Raw genomic sequence first — 17,080 nt, 5'->3', positions numbered from 1 at the left:
CTACTCACCACTATGCCGCTGGAGGGTCGGGTGAAGTGGTTCAGTCCAAAAAAACACTTTAGTAGTTTCAGGGGTATCTGTTTATCCTTTAAGGGTAGCTGGATTCAATCCCAGCTGACAGTGGGTCAAAGGCTGAGTACACCCTGGACAGGCCTCCTACGGGAGGAAGCTGGAGTTCCCGCAGAATATTCATGCAGACATGGGAAGAGCATGTTAACACACAGAAAAGCCTTGGAATACAATCCGGTTTAAATCCAGAAGCTTCTTGCTGTGAGGCGACAGCTGTCCACTCCACCACTGTGCCATGGTGGCATGTTTTGTCAGTAAAAAGGTTTTGCACAAATGAATTTGGTCCAGGTGCTATAAAATGGTCTGATATGTAAAGATGGAAAACATGATGGCCACCTTAAAGTGAAGCCGCAGTGTCTTGAATGCCCCCTAGTGGTTGGCTGCAGTATACACCCCTCCTACTCCATATTTGGGGATCGGAAATGGGAAAAACAAAAAAGTTTGCAGTGTTTGAATCCTGGATATTTCGACTTCACTTCTGGACAGTGGGAGGATTTAGATCTTAACAGTCAGCATGTCAGTCAAATAAAGTCTGTCGTTGGCTGTTGTTAGTCAACATGTTTCCAGTAAACAGATTAGGTATTTAAATAGGGTAAAGTTGAGAGTGGCTTTAATCTCAAACCCTTGCTAAAATTGTGTTCCCAATTTTAGATTTCGATAATAGTCTGGGAGGGATAAAACAGTGTGGTCCTCAAAAGACAGTTTTGCTTCTTACTCATGCACTGAAAATGGACAGTACGTTCTGTCACACATGGAGCTTGTGGACAGGAGGGTGCGAGCGAGGTTGTGGAGAAAGTTAGGGTGGAGCTGTGGTCTTGGGGAGTTTATAGCTCCTTGTTGCCACTGAGTGCTGCGAAAAACTCCCCATAGCTTCTTTTTTACAACTTACACTGGTAACAGGCTACACTTTATCTGTTCTGCTTTTTGTTTAAAGACAAAAATACTTGTTAAAGTTATCATAAGGAAGACTTTCAATGTGAATGAGTTCTTCGGCATTGATGTTTTTGGAAACAAAATGTTTAGTTTTGCAGAATGACTCTAAAGGTCTCCTGAATGCAGTATTATGAACGTAATAAACCATACAGATGTCATATAACCCACCTTTGTGATTCAAGATTCAAGAGTTTTATCATCAAATGCATAGAGATAACAATTAAGCAGTCACTGGCAATGAAATGCTTGAGTCACGTATGACTGAGTGTAAGATCATGTGCTCACCCTGGTCTGTAAGAGAGCTGAACAATAAATGTTTTACACTCTCTTCTCATAAAGGTTTCTTTATAAAAACGTGTTTCCACGAAGAAGCCTCCTCTATGGAAGGTACTGGGTCCACAGGTTCGAACCCAGAATGTCTTTGCTGTTAGGTGATGGCTATACCACTTTACCACCAAACCTCACTGGCTGGTTGTTATGTTTTTGCAAACTGAATATATAGTTCTGCTGTCTCACTCTAAACTTCTTCTGCACACAGTTTTATGAATCTTTAAAACCATGAAGATGTCATACGGGATACTTTTCTGATATCCATACATCAATGAGTGGAAGCTCATGTAAATTGAGCCCTGGTTTGCAAGAGAGCTGAATAAAAAAAAAAAGTGTGATACTCTCATCTCATAAACTTTTCCCTTTTTTTTTTGCTCAGACCAGAGTTACACAGTTTCACTTGCAACAGTAATCATTTACCCTTCGCTCTGGAATGTGAGTTTGTTACTCATTCAGAGAAAGCCAAGGTTAACGAAAGAGCTGCAGATTACGAGATTCAAGTGTATGGGAATCAAAAAAGGTCACTTGTCTGGAATTGAAGCAGTATCGCCTCTGCTACTTCATGGAGATTAAGTCTTTGCTTCATCATGGACAAACCTGCGATGCTTTTGAATGTCTGAAATCTCCAGTGTCTTTTCTCTCTGTATTGATGTATTTTCAGTAGAGGATATAGGCCACAATCATCGTACTCCCGTGGGTGTACAGCTTAGGAGTTTCTGGTCACCAAGTTATTTCGGTTAGTTTCCACGGAAACCAGACAGATGAGTCACTCAAAAAAAGTTCAGCCGGTTCAGTTTGGGAGGCGAACTTTGGATTTCCAGCTCTCTCTCTCTCTCTCTCCTCCTGCAGCAGCAGTGGAAAGTGAAAGCGGTTGCTAGCCTGTGGCACACTGCCCAGTTCTGTTCTCACTTAATCTTACCTCCTCCTCCTCTGCCTCCTTCACATGTCCACTCTCCCACACTCCTGTTTTCCTTCTTGTCACTCTTTCTTCCAATCTTTCTCAATCTTTTTCCCACACTGCCTTGCATCTTTTTTTGTCTGCTCCTCACCGTCCTCAAGCTACCCGAAAAGATTTTGCGTGTTCCAAAGTCTTTTAAGGCCATTTTCATATGTTTACTCATCTGGTGCTATGAGGCCAAAAATGTGCAGGGACATTACTCTCTCTCTAATGTTTGGATTCTGACGGTAGATAATGATTATGAACACTTCCTGTGGGCAGTCTTTGTTTAGACACAGCTTAGTCTGCAAATTAGCGAATCGACTGCAGCTCCAGTCAAGACTTTGGGGTTTTCCCAAAATCTTGTGTCTCTTCTCTGCTCTAATTTTGTATCCCTTATTCTCCCTTTTCTTTCACATATATTTCTTTCCACCCATCAGATTTGTTCCCCTCTAATTACTAGTGCGTTTATTTGTTTCAGGGATTTTTGTGCAACAAGTCTATCAAAATGTCCCAACCAAAATAATTCCAAGGCATAGTGATGATGAATGAAAATTCAGCAGTGTCTTGAGTGAGAGCATAACAAATCTAAATGTGAAATCAATGAGTCCTGCTCTCATACTCAAATACCGCCCTCTTGAATGAAGAGCTGACAATGATCCAGATCAGACCTGCTGCTCTCATGTCTCCAACATGTGTCCTGCACAGACCTCTATCGCTCTCACACACACACACACACACACCCTTCCCTTTTCCTTCTGAACTCTCCCCCCCTTTTGCTCCCACAGGGATGAGGCCTGTTGTGTTGGGAGAGCTGCACAACTGAGTGACTCACCGCCGACACACCCAGCAGATGTGTGGGGTAGGGGGAAAGATCAAGAATGTGTTTCTGTGTGCGTGACACGGAGAGTGAGACATGATTAATGGTTTATCAATCTTAAGCCAGTTAATTGTTTTACTATGGAAAAGGGAGGAAGAGATGAATCAGCGGTTGTATACTTTACGGGGCTACTGACCCGACGTGACTGACTCATCCACGACTTGGAATACGTTCTGAATGAATGAACTCCTACGTTCCCATCTAAAAAGTCAATTTTAACTCATTATCCCTGCTGATAACGCATGATGGGCCTGTTCTTGTAAACGTTATATAAAAAGGCTCTGATTCTGTCAAGTGGAAAGGGAGGCAAATTGTGCTGGGTGATGCTATGTGCTTGCAACACTTTGGTATGTGTGGAGTTGATCTTTAACATGTGAAACATATTCACATTTTCTTGTGATTGCAGCATTTTTTTGGGGACAAACACATGGGAATTGTGATCCGTTTGATACTATATTTTCTCTTTTGGTGAAACTTATTCTATGTTTCAGCAGTGAAATATGATGTTTTGAAAGATATACTCAGAACTTCTTAATACAGTTCTCAAATGCCCAACTGTATATTAAGGGAGTTGTTCGGTTGCTTTCATTCTTCCTGTCCAGACTGGCTCTTAAGTTATACCCTCCTACTGCACTGTTAGTGATGAGTGACAAATTCCAAAGTCCACATTGTGTGCAAACAATGCAAGCTAGGGTTTTTCAGCTGAAACTAATATGAGGCTTAAACAAATCCATGTGAAAATAAAATATCTTATGTTGAAAACAGATTATTGATATAAAGTAAAGTCCTTGAATATACAGTAAGTACCCAGACTTTTCCAACCGAAAAAAATATAGTTTTATACGCCTGGTTTATGATGTGGTGTCATTGTGAGATGACCCTTAAGTCTCCATGTATTCTTGTTTCCATGCCAAGTACAAAGGGGCATGGGGCAACAGCGTCACTCACTTCTCGTAAACCCACATTGTCAGGCTGAATGAATGTAGTGAAATGAAATTAGTTTTGATTATCATCTACATTTGGAGCGAATCTGTTTCCAGCATTCTGAGCTATTAGTTCACATGCTTGCTAAAGTTTGAGGACACTTAAAAACTCACTTTCCTTTGATTTAGTTCAAATCTCTCCTCAGTCCATGCTACTGTTATGGGGAGTAACAGAGAAAGGTATTGTTCAGCCAGGCCTCTTTGGGGCCCCCATAAGAATTACAGGCGATAACCACTTGTCTCTTCTTTTTACTTTTTATATTTTCCCCCATCTGCCTCCTATTGGCAGTTTTGTCATCCCTCCTTTCCCACCATCCCCCTTGGTTGTCTGCCCACCATATTTCATCGAGGCCAAAATATGAAACGTCTGGCTGCACGGGCTTTGCAGCTCTGCAACAAAGGCTCAGAGTGTCACAGAAGACAGCTTTATAGCAGCTGGAGGCACAACACATTGCATTGGCAACAGACACAAATTAGGAAACCATTGCTTGTTATCAGCTTTAGTTGGGAAACCAGTCTTGATTGAAACCTGGCACAACGTCTGAAGACTGTTGAAATAAGCATTTTCAGAAACTGTGACACATAAGCATATGAGTGTCCTGAGTTCAAACTGTTAAATCATCCGCATCTTACAAAGAATCCCGGCCAATTGCCAAAATCTGTTGTTCCCCATAACTGCTTTAAAACAAACATGTGCAAACATCCTCCTACCACCACGTTATGCAGTGATTCAACTGAGACCAAAGAAGAGTTTGGTGATTCACAGAGAAGACAGGAATTAGGCTGACCAATGTGAATGTAAATATACAGAAAGCAGGGACTGGTTTGCTTGGACTTGTTATGTGAACATTGGTGCTCTGCCTATAATGGGACAAGGCTAAACAACTGCAGGTCAAAATGTGAATTTCTCAGAAGCGAAAGAATTTCCCCAACTCACTGCAGACTTGGGTGTGTGGGAGGATGAGGGCAGGAGGTCAGACAGGCCTCACTGTGCATGTGCGTTGGAGGAGTTGCCTTCCATATACTATGCGCTTGCAAGTTGGATAATACCTATGAATTCCAATTCACCGTTCATGTTATCTACTTCTCACTTTTTAAATGTGTTCTCAGTGGCCCGAGGAAGTGCAGCGTAGAATTTGGTGTGATTTGGACACCCTATACGTCAAATATTGATATTAATGGAATAAACAGGGGAGCAGTGTCTTCACAGCAGTAGTCCAGATGATCATGGAACAGCTTCCTTGAAAATAAACCAGGTAGGATGAACACAAAGTTCTCTGACTTCACTTCATAAGAAGCTCGGAAGCATATCAAAAAGGCCTGTCTGTCTGTCTGTAATAATAAATATACTAATAAAACAAAAATAATATAAGATAAAACATTGAGGTCATTTTCAGTGTAATTATTTTATTTTAGTGTTTATTAACATATTCAAAAATCCTGCTACTCATATCCAACCTAAAGGAATATATCAACATTTTTGGTTGGATCACATTACTACGCCAGTTAGCAAATTAGCTTAGCTTAGCATAAATACTACATCAAGAAGCAACAGGTTTTGGTTTTTCAGGGACTTCTGTGTTGGACTATTTGTTGGTTGTGGGTCAACTTTGTGAAGTTGCAAGGAAACTCACTATATAACAACTCTGCACCTTGTTTTTTTGTACCTTAATACACAAGAGATGACATCAGTGAGCTTTATGGTGATGTTCAGGGGATTTTCCTTTTTACCTTCGGACACAGACAGCCCCACTCTTTCCAGTCTTAATCCTAAGCTATGCTTAGTTAGCTTGTATTGGGGCATGAAACCAGTATCATTCCTCTTATCTTACCTAGGACAAGAAAGCCAATTACCATATTTCCTTAAATGCCAAACTACTCTTTTAAGGCAAATACGAATATGGAGTATATGGGTCATACATTAGTCTTATAATCAGTGGAGAGTTTATTAAGGCAAAATTTATTGTAATACATTGTAATTGTAATACATATTATTGCTTTGCTCCTCTACACTAATCTAAAAAAACAGTCAGATGTGTGGTACGCCTCTGTTGGTCATTGTGTTTTGTTACAGTTTTTTTTTCCAGTTTCTAATAAACAGCTGTTTCTGTTATCTGACAGTTGACTCAGAAGATTCCACGTTTGTGTCCTCTGACACCACTTTGCCATCAACCAGGGTCTGAGTGATTGTCACCACTTGGGTCTTGATCTTCTTCAGGTCCACTGCATCCTCCAGTCTAAAATAAATAAACAAAAGAGTAAAATTCGCTGTAGTTTGGTCTGAGTTATATAAGTCATAGTTTTCTACTAGAATGCTGAGATTCAGTGGTTAAATGTAAGTACAGATGACATACTTTGACCTTCTATATTAATGTCAATTCATATTTCCATGAGGCCGATTTGAATCTTTTCTCTGTTTCGTCGTTTCCCTCTCATACTGACCTTAAGGGCGGCCCGCCTTCCAGCAACCTTCTGTACTCGGCAATCTCAGCCTCCAGTTTCACCTTAATGTCGAGCAGGTTTTCATAATCACTTTTTTCACTGTGGATGTTTGTGTGGATCTTAGTCAGCTCCTCCTTCAGCATCAGGGTGACTTTGTTGTACTTCTCCATCTCAATGTTGTTACGAAGGTTAACGTCATGGAGAGTGGCCTCCATTGTTGCTTTCTGAAAAGATGTGAAAAGCAAGTTTTAATTAGTGACTTGACTGATACTGAAAACACAGGGAATGAGCACGTTTAGATTTGATTGCATAAAAAAAAAAAAAACACATCCAAAGCTTAATTACATCCTCTAACCACTATCTGTCAAGCCTATGATAATATTATTGAATATGTTAAAGCTCGGGTTGGTAATGCTAGAAAAGCTCTCAACAGCAGGCTATATGTAACGGACGTGTGGTGACTTTTCCGTGACTCACTCGCTAACTTCTGTTTATGGTCACCGCTTCAGCAGATTTAGAGGTGCTGATAGGTAGATAACGTTTCACCTCTGTACTGGGTTAGGCTCGTTAAGATAAGCTGGGCCTCCTCTCATTAGCTTTTATTATTATATCAAGGCCAGTAATCTTTTCCCAAACTTTCATTCAGTTAAAACAACTACCAGTTACCAAAGATGCATTTCAGGCTTCCGTGGTAAAAGTTACAACCAGTTGGCTTAAATGAGAAACTGTATCGAGTTGAGGTTGCACTTCTTATGTAAATGGCCACAAAGGTTCTTACCGTATTAACCGCAGACTGCAATTCAATTTCCAGTGTCTGATATTTCCTCCTGACAGAAGTCAGTGTAGTCGTAGCGTCCTTCAGAGCTGCTGTGTTCTCAGTCACTTGGACCTTTATCTCCGTCATCTGGATGCAAGATAAAATACAAATCATTTATAGAAATGTACTTTTCACACTTACATAAATCCGGCAAATCAGGTCCACACACACTGACAGATTACCTGAGATTCATGCCACATTTTGGCCTCCTCTTGGTTCTTCAGTGCTATACTCTCGTACTTAGCCCTCATCTCCTCCATGACTCTGGCCAGGTCTTGTCCTTTAGGAGCGTCAACATCGACATTGACGGCAAATTGGTTTTTCTGGGTAAGCAATTCAGCGACATCCTGCCAAGAAGGAAATAATCAGGCAGTTATTACCAGAAAAAGATTGATTCTATCTTGTGTAGCGGGGTCAAGGAACAAAGAGATTTCAATCACATTAATCACTTTTAAAACTATTTACAGTCGTTTGGGATTATAAAATAGGGGTTTCCCTTCAACTGGGATTTGACATAATCCAGTTATCCTCATGTCAATAATTCCGTCCTAATTTTCCTCACAGTCGCATGATTCTTCTCCATGTGAATCTTATCTTCTCTCAGAGACTCGATCTCGCTCTCCAGGTGCAGACGGGTGATGTTGGTGTCGTCCAGAATCTTCCTCAGTCTGGCAATATCAGCCTCCACTATTAGACGCATGGAGAGCTCATACTCCATCCTAAAGACACATACCATATATCAGACCTGTTCATGCTGGATGGGTGGAGACCGTTTGATCTTTCATACAAATGCATACAGAGCACTCACTTGGTTCTGAAGTCGTCTGTGGCCATGCGTGCATTGTCAAGGGAGATGGCGAGATGTGAGTTCTCCTTGATCTTTTGTAATATCTGAAAAAAAAGACAACGATTTTTTTTTTTTTTAAATGTCAGTCTGTGAAAGACAAACAGAGTCACAGGACTGTTCCATTTTCCCACAAGTGTTATGCTGGACAGAAAACTTTAATTTCCACCTTGCCAAATGGTAAAGGTGAAACATTAACCTTGACAACACACTGCAACTCATAAGGAACAAAGCACTTTCTAGGATGGTTTGATTTGGGCTACGGATGAGCGAGGACACCATTATCTGTATCGGTTCAACCAACTAAATCATCCATATCCGTACTCGGTCTTTAACTGGAAGTGTGCAGGGCTTAAACAGGAGGCTTGTATTTTAAGCCTGACATGGATATGGGTTGATCAGAAGTTGCTATATTAACTGGACAAACTAAACACCCTTTGACATTTTATGAAACTGAAGGTTACCACAGGTTCTCTTTCATGTTTGGTATGGGAGTGTGAGGTGAGGGGTATTTAGCTGCAACATGCCACTTCACCACTTTATTTATGATTTATGTCACTAAATTCTACACATTGCAACTTTGAGTAATATACTAAACAAGACAGATTTAATATAATGAAGACTGACAGATTTTTGGACTCACCTTGGCTCTCAGATCTTCAATGATGGGTTTGTGTTTGCTGTAGTCCTTCCCACTCAAAATGCCTCTTTTTTCATTGGCTTCCCTGATTTTGATCTCCAGCTTGCTGTTGGCCTTTTCCAGATTTCTGACTTTCTCCAGGTAGATGGCCAGCCGGTCGTTCAGGTGCTGCATAGTTGTCTTCTCACTTGCGACGGCCAGGTCTGCAGCACTGAACTTATAGATCAAGGGGTTGTGGTCATACCCAGAGCCGAAGCTGCCAACTCGCGTGCCATAAGTGGCGGTGGAGATACTGGTCCCACGGCCGCCCGCACCTCCGATGACACTGTGGGCATACATGCGTTGTGTTGGATGGCCTTCAAAACTGTGACCAGTCTTGCGTTTAATCTGGTGCTCCATTGCTAAAAGGAGTGTGCTGATGGATCAGTAGGAGATGAGGTGCGTCCTTGCACAGAGGAGTTTTGCAGCTGAGAGTGAAAGACAGAGCAGAGTCCTGGTGTCCTTTAAATCCCCTTTCTGCCACACCTATACTATCTATATTGCTTTCTACCTTTAGCCTTCTTTCATAGACTTTGTCCCCCAAAGTTGTGCTCTACCTTTTATATTGATGTAAGTGTGTAAACATGATGCCGTATAAAAATTTTTTTTTTTTCAAATCTGCTGAATTAGTAGAAACACCTTGGTGAATAACACTATTCTGTCACACTGAATGTAGCAAAAGAGGAATTGGTCTCATCTAAGCAGCCTTTTATTATATCGGTTTCTTAAAATGATACTGCACACTTAAATGTGTATTTGTGTGTCGTGTCTTCTTTTAAGTTTTACCTCCTGGAACCAACAGGTTTGGGGCTGAAAGCTGCAGCAGCTTCATGAAGCCAGAAAAGTGACAAACAAATGTTGTTTGATTATAAAAATGGAATTACTCCAGCCTTATCCTTAAAGTGAAGGGAAAAAAATGAATGGGGGTTACACTAAGTTGGGGTCGTGTTGCTTCAGATACTTGGAAGATGATAAAACCCAATTCAGGAGCCTGTGTGATGCCAAAACACAGCACAGTGTTTTTAATACTACGAGGAAGGACTTTACTACTCTGGTATCTAATCATGGCAAAGATTGATTTATCCTCCATCTCAGTTAAGACATATACAGTAGAATTATCCTGTTCAGGTTACAATATCTACCAGGAATGTGTACTTTCATGTAATTGCTTGGTCTACCATTTATTTCCCAAGGCCCCCTGTGTTGGCACTTTGGACTCACTGAAGGGAATGAGGAGTAAACTGCATTGCAGCCAAATCGTCTGTAATGCAGTTTACTCCTGAAACTACAAAAGTGTTTTGTGGACTCATACACTTCACCCAACCCTCCATTGACATAGTGTTCAGTAGATTATGAGTACATTTTTATTTTTGGGTGGACTATTTTTGGGTGTTTAACAGCAGTTAAGAGTTCAATGTGTATCTCAGATCGAAGGAATGATAATCCCACTGTTATTATCTGCTTTTATTTTGTGTGCTTCCACTTGCTTCATTCATTCATTATTTTCATCGTGTTTTATAATAGAACCAGAAACATGTGAATGTTTGAGGCACACATGTGACACATGAATGTTTTTTATTAGTTTATAAGAAACAACATTATCACTCAACGAAAACAATACGGAAACGTTCTTTATTGAAATGTCTGAACATCACAGCGCAACAGGCAAACATAACTGGACAGAGAGAAAACCAAAGAGGATGAAATATTAAAATAATGTTTAGCATTTTGGAGTTTTTACTTTGAAACATTAGGTTCTTGAATGCGTTTGACTCTCCAATTATAAATTTTGAACATCTACTGGTCAGGACACAAACACATAAATAACATCATGATGAAATAAATAAAGGATGATTTAGTTTTCCTCTCATCCAGTTTTTTAATCAGCCTGTGAAAAACCCAGGAAGTTAAACCAATTGCAGCTGAGAGAGTTAGTGATGATATTTAAGAAGTCAGGAAGTCCGACTGGAAATAACATTTTGGGGGATCATATGTTAGTGTCAAGTGATTGTTTGTTAGTGTGCTTCAGGTCTTCAAACGTTCTTGGTCTCTGTGCTGGAGGAAACCACCTTTCCATCCACCAGGGTCTGTGTGACAGTCATCACTTTGGTCTTCACGGTTTTCTGGTCTTCCAGAGCGTCCTGAAGCCTGAACAAAGCCATTGAGATTTTTTTTTATAAACCAGGTCCGACAGTTTTTTTTAATCAGAAACTTGGAATAATTAATTCTACTCACGCGAAGTCTTCACCGTCCAACAGACGTCTGTATGTTGCGATCTCGGCCTCCAGCTTCATCTTCATGTTGAGCAGGGACTCATACTCCTGCGTCTGCAGCTGGATGTTGTTACGCAGCTGCGTGAGCTCCGCCTCCAGACCCAGGAGGATGGTGTTGAGAGACTCGATCTCCATGTTGTAACGCATCTCTGTGTCCCTGAGCGTGCCCTCCAGAGACCCTTTCTGTGAGCGTGAGGTGAGCGTTAGGGTGGAAAGGAAAGAATGGGTTTAAGTTTTACAGGGAACCCGGCCGGCCGAGGACAGCTCTATAGCGATGTGTCACCGGAGGTTGGAGCTTGTGTCAACAAAGTGAATGCAAGAGACTTGAAATGAGAGTGCTGAGTCGGTCATTGCAGGGAGTTAAGAGGGGTCTGTTTTGAGGTTAATGAAGTGTGTGCTGACAGAGGGACTTCTCACCATGCTCCTCTGTGACTCCAGCTCGATCTCCATGGTTTGTAGCTGGCGGCGCAGGTCGTTCACCTCTGTCTGAGCACCCTTCAGGGCCTCTGTGTTCTGGACAACCTGGCTCTGCACTTCTGTGATCTGAAATAATGATTGCGATTAAAAGATACTTCGATTTAAGGCCTTGTTCCTATTGGTGGGTGATGGTTTCTGTTTACTCGCTCACCTGAGATTCGTGCCACACTTTCAGTTCCTCCTGGTTCTTCAGTGCCATCTTCTCGTATTTGGCCCTAATTTCTGTCATGAGCTGGGCCAGGTCATGTCCCTTAGGAGCATCAACATCTACAGTGACTCCTGACTGGGCAATCTGGTTACGAAGCTCCATTACTTCCTGAAGAAACAATAATGGATAGAGGAGTCAATAAGCATCATCAAAAACTTTGAAAGATCTGTTCTGAATCCTGTTTTCACATCTACATGAAAAATAAATCTGATTCTAATGCACTTAAATGGGGCAAATGAAATAATTTCAACGTGAAACCTTTTTGTGATTTCAAATAGACAGAATACCCCTTTTATCAGCAAAGACTTGAACCGTGAACCGGTGGTGACTCTGAGCCTCTTCCGAGCATAATTACATGTTACGGTCAGTTAAATATACAGGGGGTCCATGGTTTGGGGCCTAAACACTTGATTGAATATTCCCTTCCATAAAACAAATGGCTATGTTTTGGTTTATTTGCGTAAATGACAGTAATTTGGGGTCTTTGGTGTTTTGTCTGTTGCCAAATGTGAATGGGAATCATTTTTTACGACGAGGTTTCCCACAGTATTCTCATAAAGATATTTCAGCTTTCTTAAAACCTCCCTCCCTCCCTATTTCTTTTTCAAAGTTGTTTTGAAGAAAGCCTGTCCAGGATGTTTGATGTGTGTATGCCGACGTGGCATAGTGTGTAACACACAAATGGTTATGCTTAAGGGGTTTACTTAGATGTGTCGTCAAGCAAATATTAAGTCAGCTCCTGTTAAGGTGTGAGTGTTTGCTTAGATGGTGTCTGGAGTTGTTTTAACTCTAGAAATGTCAACATACTCAACATAGTAGCAGCAGGCATACAACCTTTGACTAATATTTGACTTAAAGGGTCATTCAATCAATTTACGAAAAAATATTCTGTGCGATGTCACAAATGAATGAATAAAATGAATACCATTTTGTACATCAAGAGCAACGGACACATGAAAGAATATCGCAGACAAAATTACCATAAGGCAATTCAAATGGAATTTATAATTATAAATTTGAACTTTATATCATAAAATGTATTAATCTAATCCTTTTATAAATCATTTTTTGATAAAGTTTGGATTCTGTCATTTTCCGATTTTTGGATTAAACATTATTTGAAATTCAAAGGGGGAGGGGCTAATTTGGAAGTAAAAATGTGATGTTACTGTGCACCAATTAGAAGCTAGCAACATGTGGATCAAATCATTATGGTGCTTGCGGGGTCACTTGCTAAAGTAATCAGATGGATCCACACCCACTCAGTCGAGATGAAGCAGATTACCTGACATGTGATGGACAAACTATTAATAATTAAAAACGACTCATTGAGTCATGACTTAATGACCTAATGAGTCATGACATTTTTATTTCACAGAGTTTTACTTTTGAATTCGATGCCGTCAAACTCACGTTTTCATGGTTCTTCTTGAGGTGGATGAGCTCCTCCTTCAGAGTTTCGATGTCGCTCTCCAGATTCATGCGGCTCATGTTGGTGTCGTCGATGAGCTTCCTCAAACCGATAATATCGGCCTCCACCGACTGACGGATGGACAGCTCGGACTCATATCTAAACAGCACAGGGCAGGGAAGTGAGGATCACGGGAGAAACGAATACAGCTGCAAACACAAAGACTGAGCTAACTTTTATTGTTTTACAATCCGATTGGAGGGTTATTCAACTGATAATAAAACATCTACTCTCCAATAATCTTTCTTCTCAGTTTAGATAGAGTATATGGTCATCTTGTTTGGATTGCAGGCAGAATTCTACTCTGTTGCAGCCACCTTTGTTTGCTGGGAAATGCAATTTATGACAACACCCCCACAGGCTATGATGCGAAGGTGATGATTGATGACTACACGACGAATGCCTGTCTCTTTAGGCTATGTAAAACAGGGTGTGCTTACAGCTGCCTGACATGGTGTTTTACGGACTCAGTGGTGTGGTTCTTACTTTACTCTGAAGTCATCAGCTGCGAGGCGAGCATTGTCAATGTTGAGAATCAGGCGAGCATTGTCGGTAGTTGAATCAAACACCTAGAACAGAACAGGAACAAAAGACTTATTGGGATGACGAACTGGAGTCAGGGACATGCACAGAACAAATCAACGGCTTGGTAAACATTAAACCAAAGAGCGGACAAAAGGCTTTTCTTTTATAGTTTAAGTATTACTTGTTGCCACATAATAGCACCTTGTAGGTGTATGTTAAATGTTTGTTTTCTTTGCCGATGAACCTGGTTTTTGCCAGTAAAACCACAACTGGTCATTTTTACACAGTTTTTGTATGAATGAAATAAATGGGACAGAATGTGTGAGGTGACGGCACACAGTGGTGCTCCAGCCTTGGAGCTGGGCTTTAGCCTTTTTGCTAAGCTAAACTAAGCAGCTGCTGGCTGTTCTAATAGATTTAGTGTTATCAATTTTCGTTTGTAAATGTGGATGGTGTCAAAAACCAGACGGTTGCAGTATTTGCTTTGGCAGTCACTGTGGGGTAGATAAAGGCTGGGATGGACGACAGGCGAGGCATCCAGGTGGCAGAGTCTGACAGCCAATCAGCGGCTGCCAGACAGACACTGTCCTTCCACACCTCAGGAACATGATCTTTCCCGTCAGCAGGACAGGATGCGGGCAGGTGATTTGCATGAGGCGAGTTGTAATGGCGGTTGATTGTGTGGGCTTTTGTGTGTGTGTGTGTCAATATGAGTTTGCATGGGTTATTGGCATATGCTGTTTCATGCTGTCGTGCGAGTCTGTGTTTGTCCGATTTTTGCATCACGCCATAAGAAAAACAACACTGTGCTGGCCCTGGGTTGTTTGGATGACCTGTGGCCCTGGGCTGTTGGTAGAATAAATATGACCTAAGTTCCCAGAGTTTAGATTTTATGAAACGGTATGAGTATGATACAATGTTAGGAAATCGATGGAAAACTCCTTCTAAACTCCTCTTTGGCTTCCATTTTATTTCATTTGGATCCTTTAAAAAAACATTTATTTGAGTGGAAAACCAAAAAAGACATACTCTGTGTGGGCACCCACACTTTCCTACAGCAAAAACTGTTTCTCACTGGGTTCGTCCCAGTGGAGACCAACTGGAATGTTCCACTTGGAAATGGCTGTGCTTTACTTAATTGAAAATGGAAAATGTAGCTTTTATTAAAATGTGGCAGAGACTGGAGGGTTACACAGTCCAGCCTCTCTTTCAGTCCAATCTTTTTTTTCTCTCTGGAACATTCACGGGGGCAAAACCTGGAATGAATGACTGACAGATTGTCCTGGTTGTGTAATACCCTCATTTTCCTTCAGTCCCAAACTCATTTTGCACTCAATACCTTCGCAAGATGTGTTTGTATGGGGAGTATCATGTAAATTTTGAATGGTGTTATCAGATTAATGAATTACAAAATTCGGAACACAAAGTCACTGAGCTAATATAATAATCTCCACCCTGTAAGGTGACTGAGTTTCCGTTCTTTTCCCATCCCTTATCAGCTTCTGTTGTATGTATCCACAGTAGTAAGGACTGTACTGTATGTTCAGTCCCATTGTCCAACTCATGACAGATTATTTGTATTGCACCAAACAAAGAGGAAACAGGTAATTGAAGTCATGACGTACAGGCCTGTACATGGACCCTTCTACAGCCTGTGAATTCCCCAGACTGCCGTTATTTGTTTCTCTCTGCTTTCCTGTCTCTCTGAACCCTGATGCTCCAACATTCCTCCATCATATTGTTTCCGGTCCAGCCCTCAGCCCCTGGCCCAGTGGGCACTGTGCTGAGGATCAGCAGAAACCCAATCAACCTCTCTATTATGAATCTACAGAAAGTCAGTAACTCTATGAAGCCGCAATTAGTTCAGGTGTACAGAATATATTGTATCGATTACATTTACAGTGGGAAATGATTTATGCGTTTCTTCTTAAGTAACACTTGCATCACATCTTCTAATACCATCCATCATTTCATAACTGACCCCAGGATTCATCGTTCAATTCACCTTTCCACCATACCCTCCCTCCCTCCATCTGCTTTCGCTCAACATCTAATAAATGCATATCCCCCTGTCTGCCCTGACAACGCTCCCCCAGCACCCTCCTCACCTTCCTCCTCAGGTCATCCAGGATGGCCTGGTACTTGCTGTAGTCTCTGAAGTCGGGTCCGCTCTTCTCCAGGGCCTCCCTGATCTTAATCTCCAGCTTGCTGTTGGCCTGCTCCAGGGTCCTCACCGTCTCCAGGTAGTTGGCCAGCCGGTCGTTCAGGTTCTGCATGGCAAACTTCTCGTTGCCCATGATGTCAGCGCTTTTCCCACCGGCGCTCACCTGGACGCTGCTGGAGAAGCCCCCTGCTCCGGAGCCCATTGACATCCCAGCACCCAGGCTACTGCGTCCGCTGGATGAGACGCTGATGCGGCCCCCACCGGCCCCACCATGGATAGTGGGGGCCCTGTAGACAGGAGCAGAGGCGCGAGTAATTGATATAGCAGAAGGCCTGCTACTAGTGGAGGAGCGCATGGAGTATGTAGATTGCTTGGAGGTTTTCATTGTTGCTGTAGAGTGTGAGACTCAGTGAGACAGACAAGGAGCGAGAGAGAGGCACAGGCTGGGCGGGCTGAAATGGGAGCTCACAGACGCAAGGCAGGAGGAAAGGAAAGCTGTTAAACTATATAAACCTTGTGGGCCCTCAGGTCCGCCCCTCGGACCACTCCCCCTCACCCTGAGTCACCTCCCTCTTTTCCACAGGACTAAACCGCAGGACTGCTCACAGCGCGCCTTTGTGATCCACAACCTCCAAAGTTGGTCAATTCTGAGGTCTCAGGGGGATTCATTAAGTTGGATATTTGCGAGTTGGAGAAAATAAAAAAGACATTTTTGTTATAGACTTTATTGTTAAAACAGTAAAGTTTATTTTAATGATACTCCTAAAGATTTTAAAACCTATGATAATTTTTGGTTAGGTAAGTCGTAAGTGACACTGACGAAGATATGCAGACAAAGTAAAATTAGTTCATTGTTAATTTAAGTCTCCTATAATAAAGATAATAAAAGAACACCAGGCATAGTTCCTGGAGATTGTGTCCTATAAAGCTTCACATTGAGAAGAAGGTTTTAATGTTTGATACGAATAAGTGAGGTATGCCGCTCTCACAGACAATCACAAACAAAGTGAAGTTGTGTGAATCAACATTGTTCACATTGAAACCTTGC

The 17,080-nt window shown here is 41.7% G+C and overlaps 2 protein-coding genes across 2 annotated transcripts; both read right to left on the bottom strand.

The window, feature by feature from the left end:
* Positions 1 to 6,002: 6,002 nt before the first annotated feature.
* Positions 6,003 to 9,382, bottom strand: LOC128442268 (keratin, type I cytoskeletal 18). Its single transcript, XM_053424648.1, has 7 exons — positions 8,879 to 9,382; positions 8,200 to 8,282; positions 7,954 to 8,110; positions 7,574 to 7,738; positions 7,353 to 7,478; positions 6,575 to 6,798; positions 6,003 to 6,369 (listed from the first exon to the last, which is right to left on the bottom strand). The coding sequence occupies exons 1-7, from the start codon at positions 9,272 to 9,274 to the stop codon at positions 6,243 to 6,245; spliced, it is 1,278 nt and encodes a 425-aa protein (XP_053280623.1). The 5' UTR covers positions 9,275 to 9,382; the 3' UTR covers positions 6,003 to 6,242.
* Positions 9,383 to 10,527: 1,145 nt separating this feature from the next.
* Positions 10,528 to 16,523, bottom strand: krt18a.1 (keratin 18a, tandem duplicate 1). Its single transcript, XM_053424646.1, has 7 exons — positions 15,977 to 16,523; positions 13,830 to 13,912; positions 13,286 to 13,442; positions 11,816 to 11,980; positions 11,605 to 11,730; positions 11,150 to 11,370; positions 10,528 to 11,062 (listed from the first exon to the last, which is right to left on the bottom strand). The coding sequence occupies exons 1-7, from the start codon at positions 16,415 to 16,417 to the stop codon at positions 10,948 to 10,950; spliced, it is 1,308 nt and encodes a 435-aa protein (XP_053280621.1). The 5' UTR covers positions 16,418 to 16,523; the 3' UTR covers positions 10,528 to 10,947.
* Between the last annotated feature and the right edge of the window lie 557 nt (positions 16,524 to 17,080).

This window comes from Pleuronectes platessa, chromosome 6 (assembly GCF_947347685.1).
Source record: "Pleuronectes platessa chromosome 6, fPlePla1.1, whole genome shotgun sequence".
NCBI classification, from domain to species: domain Eukaryota; kingdom Metazoa; phylum Chordata; class Actinopteri; order Pleuronectiformes; family Pleuronectidae; genus Pleuronectes; species Pleuronectes platessa.
Note: the sequence above shows the minus strand (reverse complement) of the source record. Positions and strands in the feature narration are given on the sequence as shown.

Bases quoted from the DNA above. Each gene is read 5' to 3' on its own strand.
- LOC128442268 (XM_053424648.1), bottom strand. From the start codon at position 9,274: ATGGAGCACCAGATTAAACGCAAGACTGGTCACAGTTTTGAAGGCCAT. The intron at 8,283-8,878 runs GTGAGTCCAAAA...CTTTTTTTTCAG, and splicing joins TTGAAGATCTGAGAGCCAAG to ATATTACAAAAGATCAAGGA. The intron at 6,370-6,574 runs GTCAGTATGAGA...TATTTATTTTAG, and splicing joins GAAGGCGGGCCGCCCTTAAG to ACTGGAGGATGCAGTGGACC.
- krt18a.1 (XM_053424646.1), bottom strand. From the start codon at position 16,417: ATGAAAACCTCCAAGCAATCTACATACTCCATGCGCTCCTCCACTAGT. The intron at 13,913-15,976 runs GTGAGGAGGGTG...GTTCTGTTCTAG, and splicing joins TGGATGACCTGAGGAGGAAG to GTGTTTGATTCAACTACCGA. The intron at 11,981-13,285 runs GTGAGTTTGACG...TTGTTTCTTCAG, and splicing joins TCAAGAAGAACCATGAAAAC to GAAGTAATGGAGCTTCGTAA.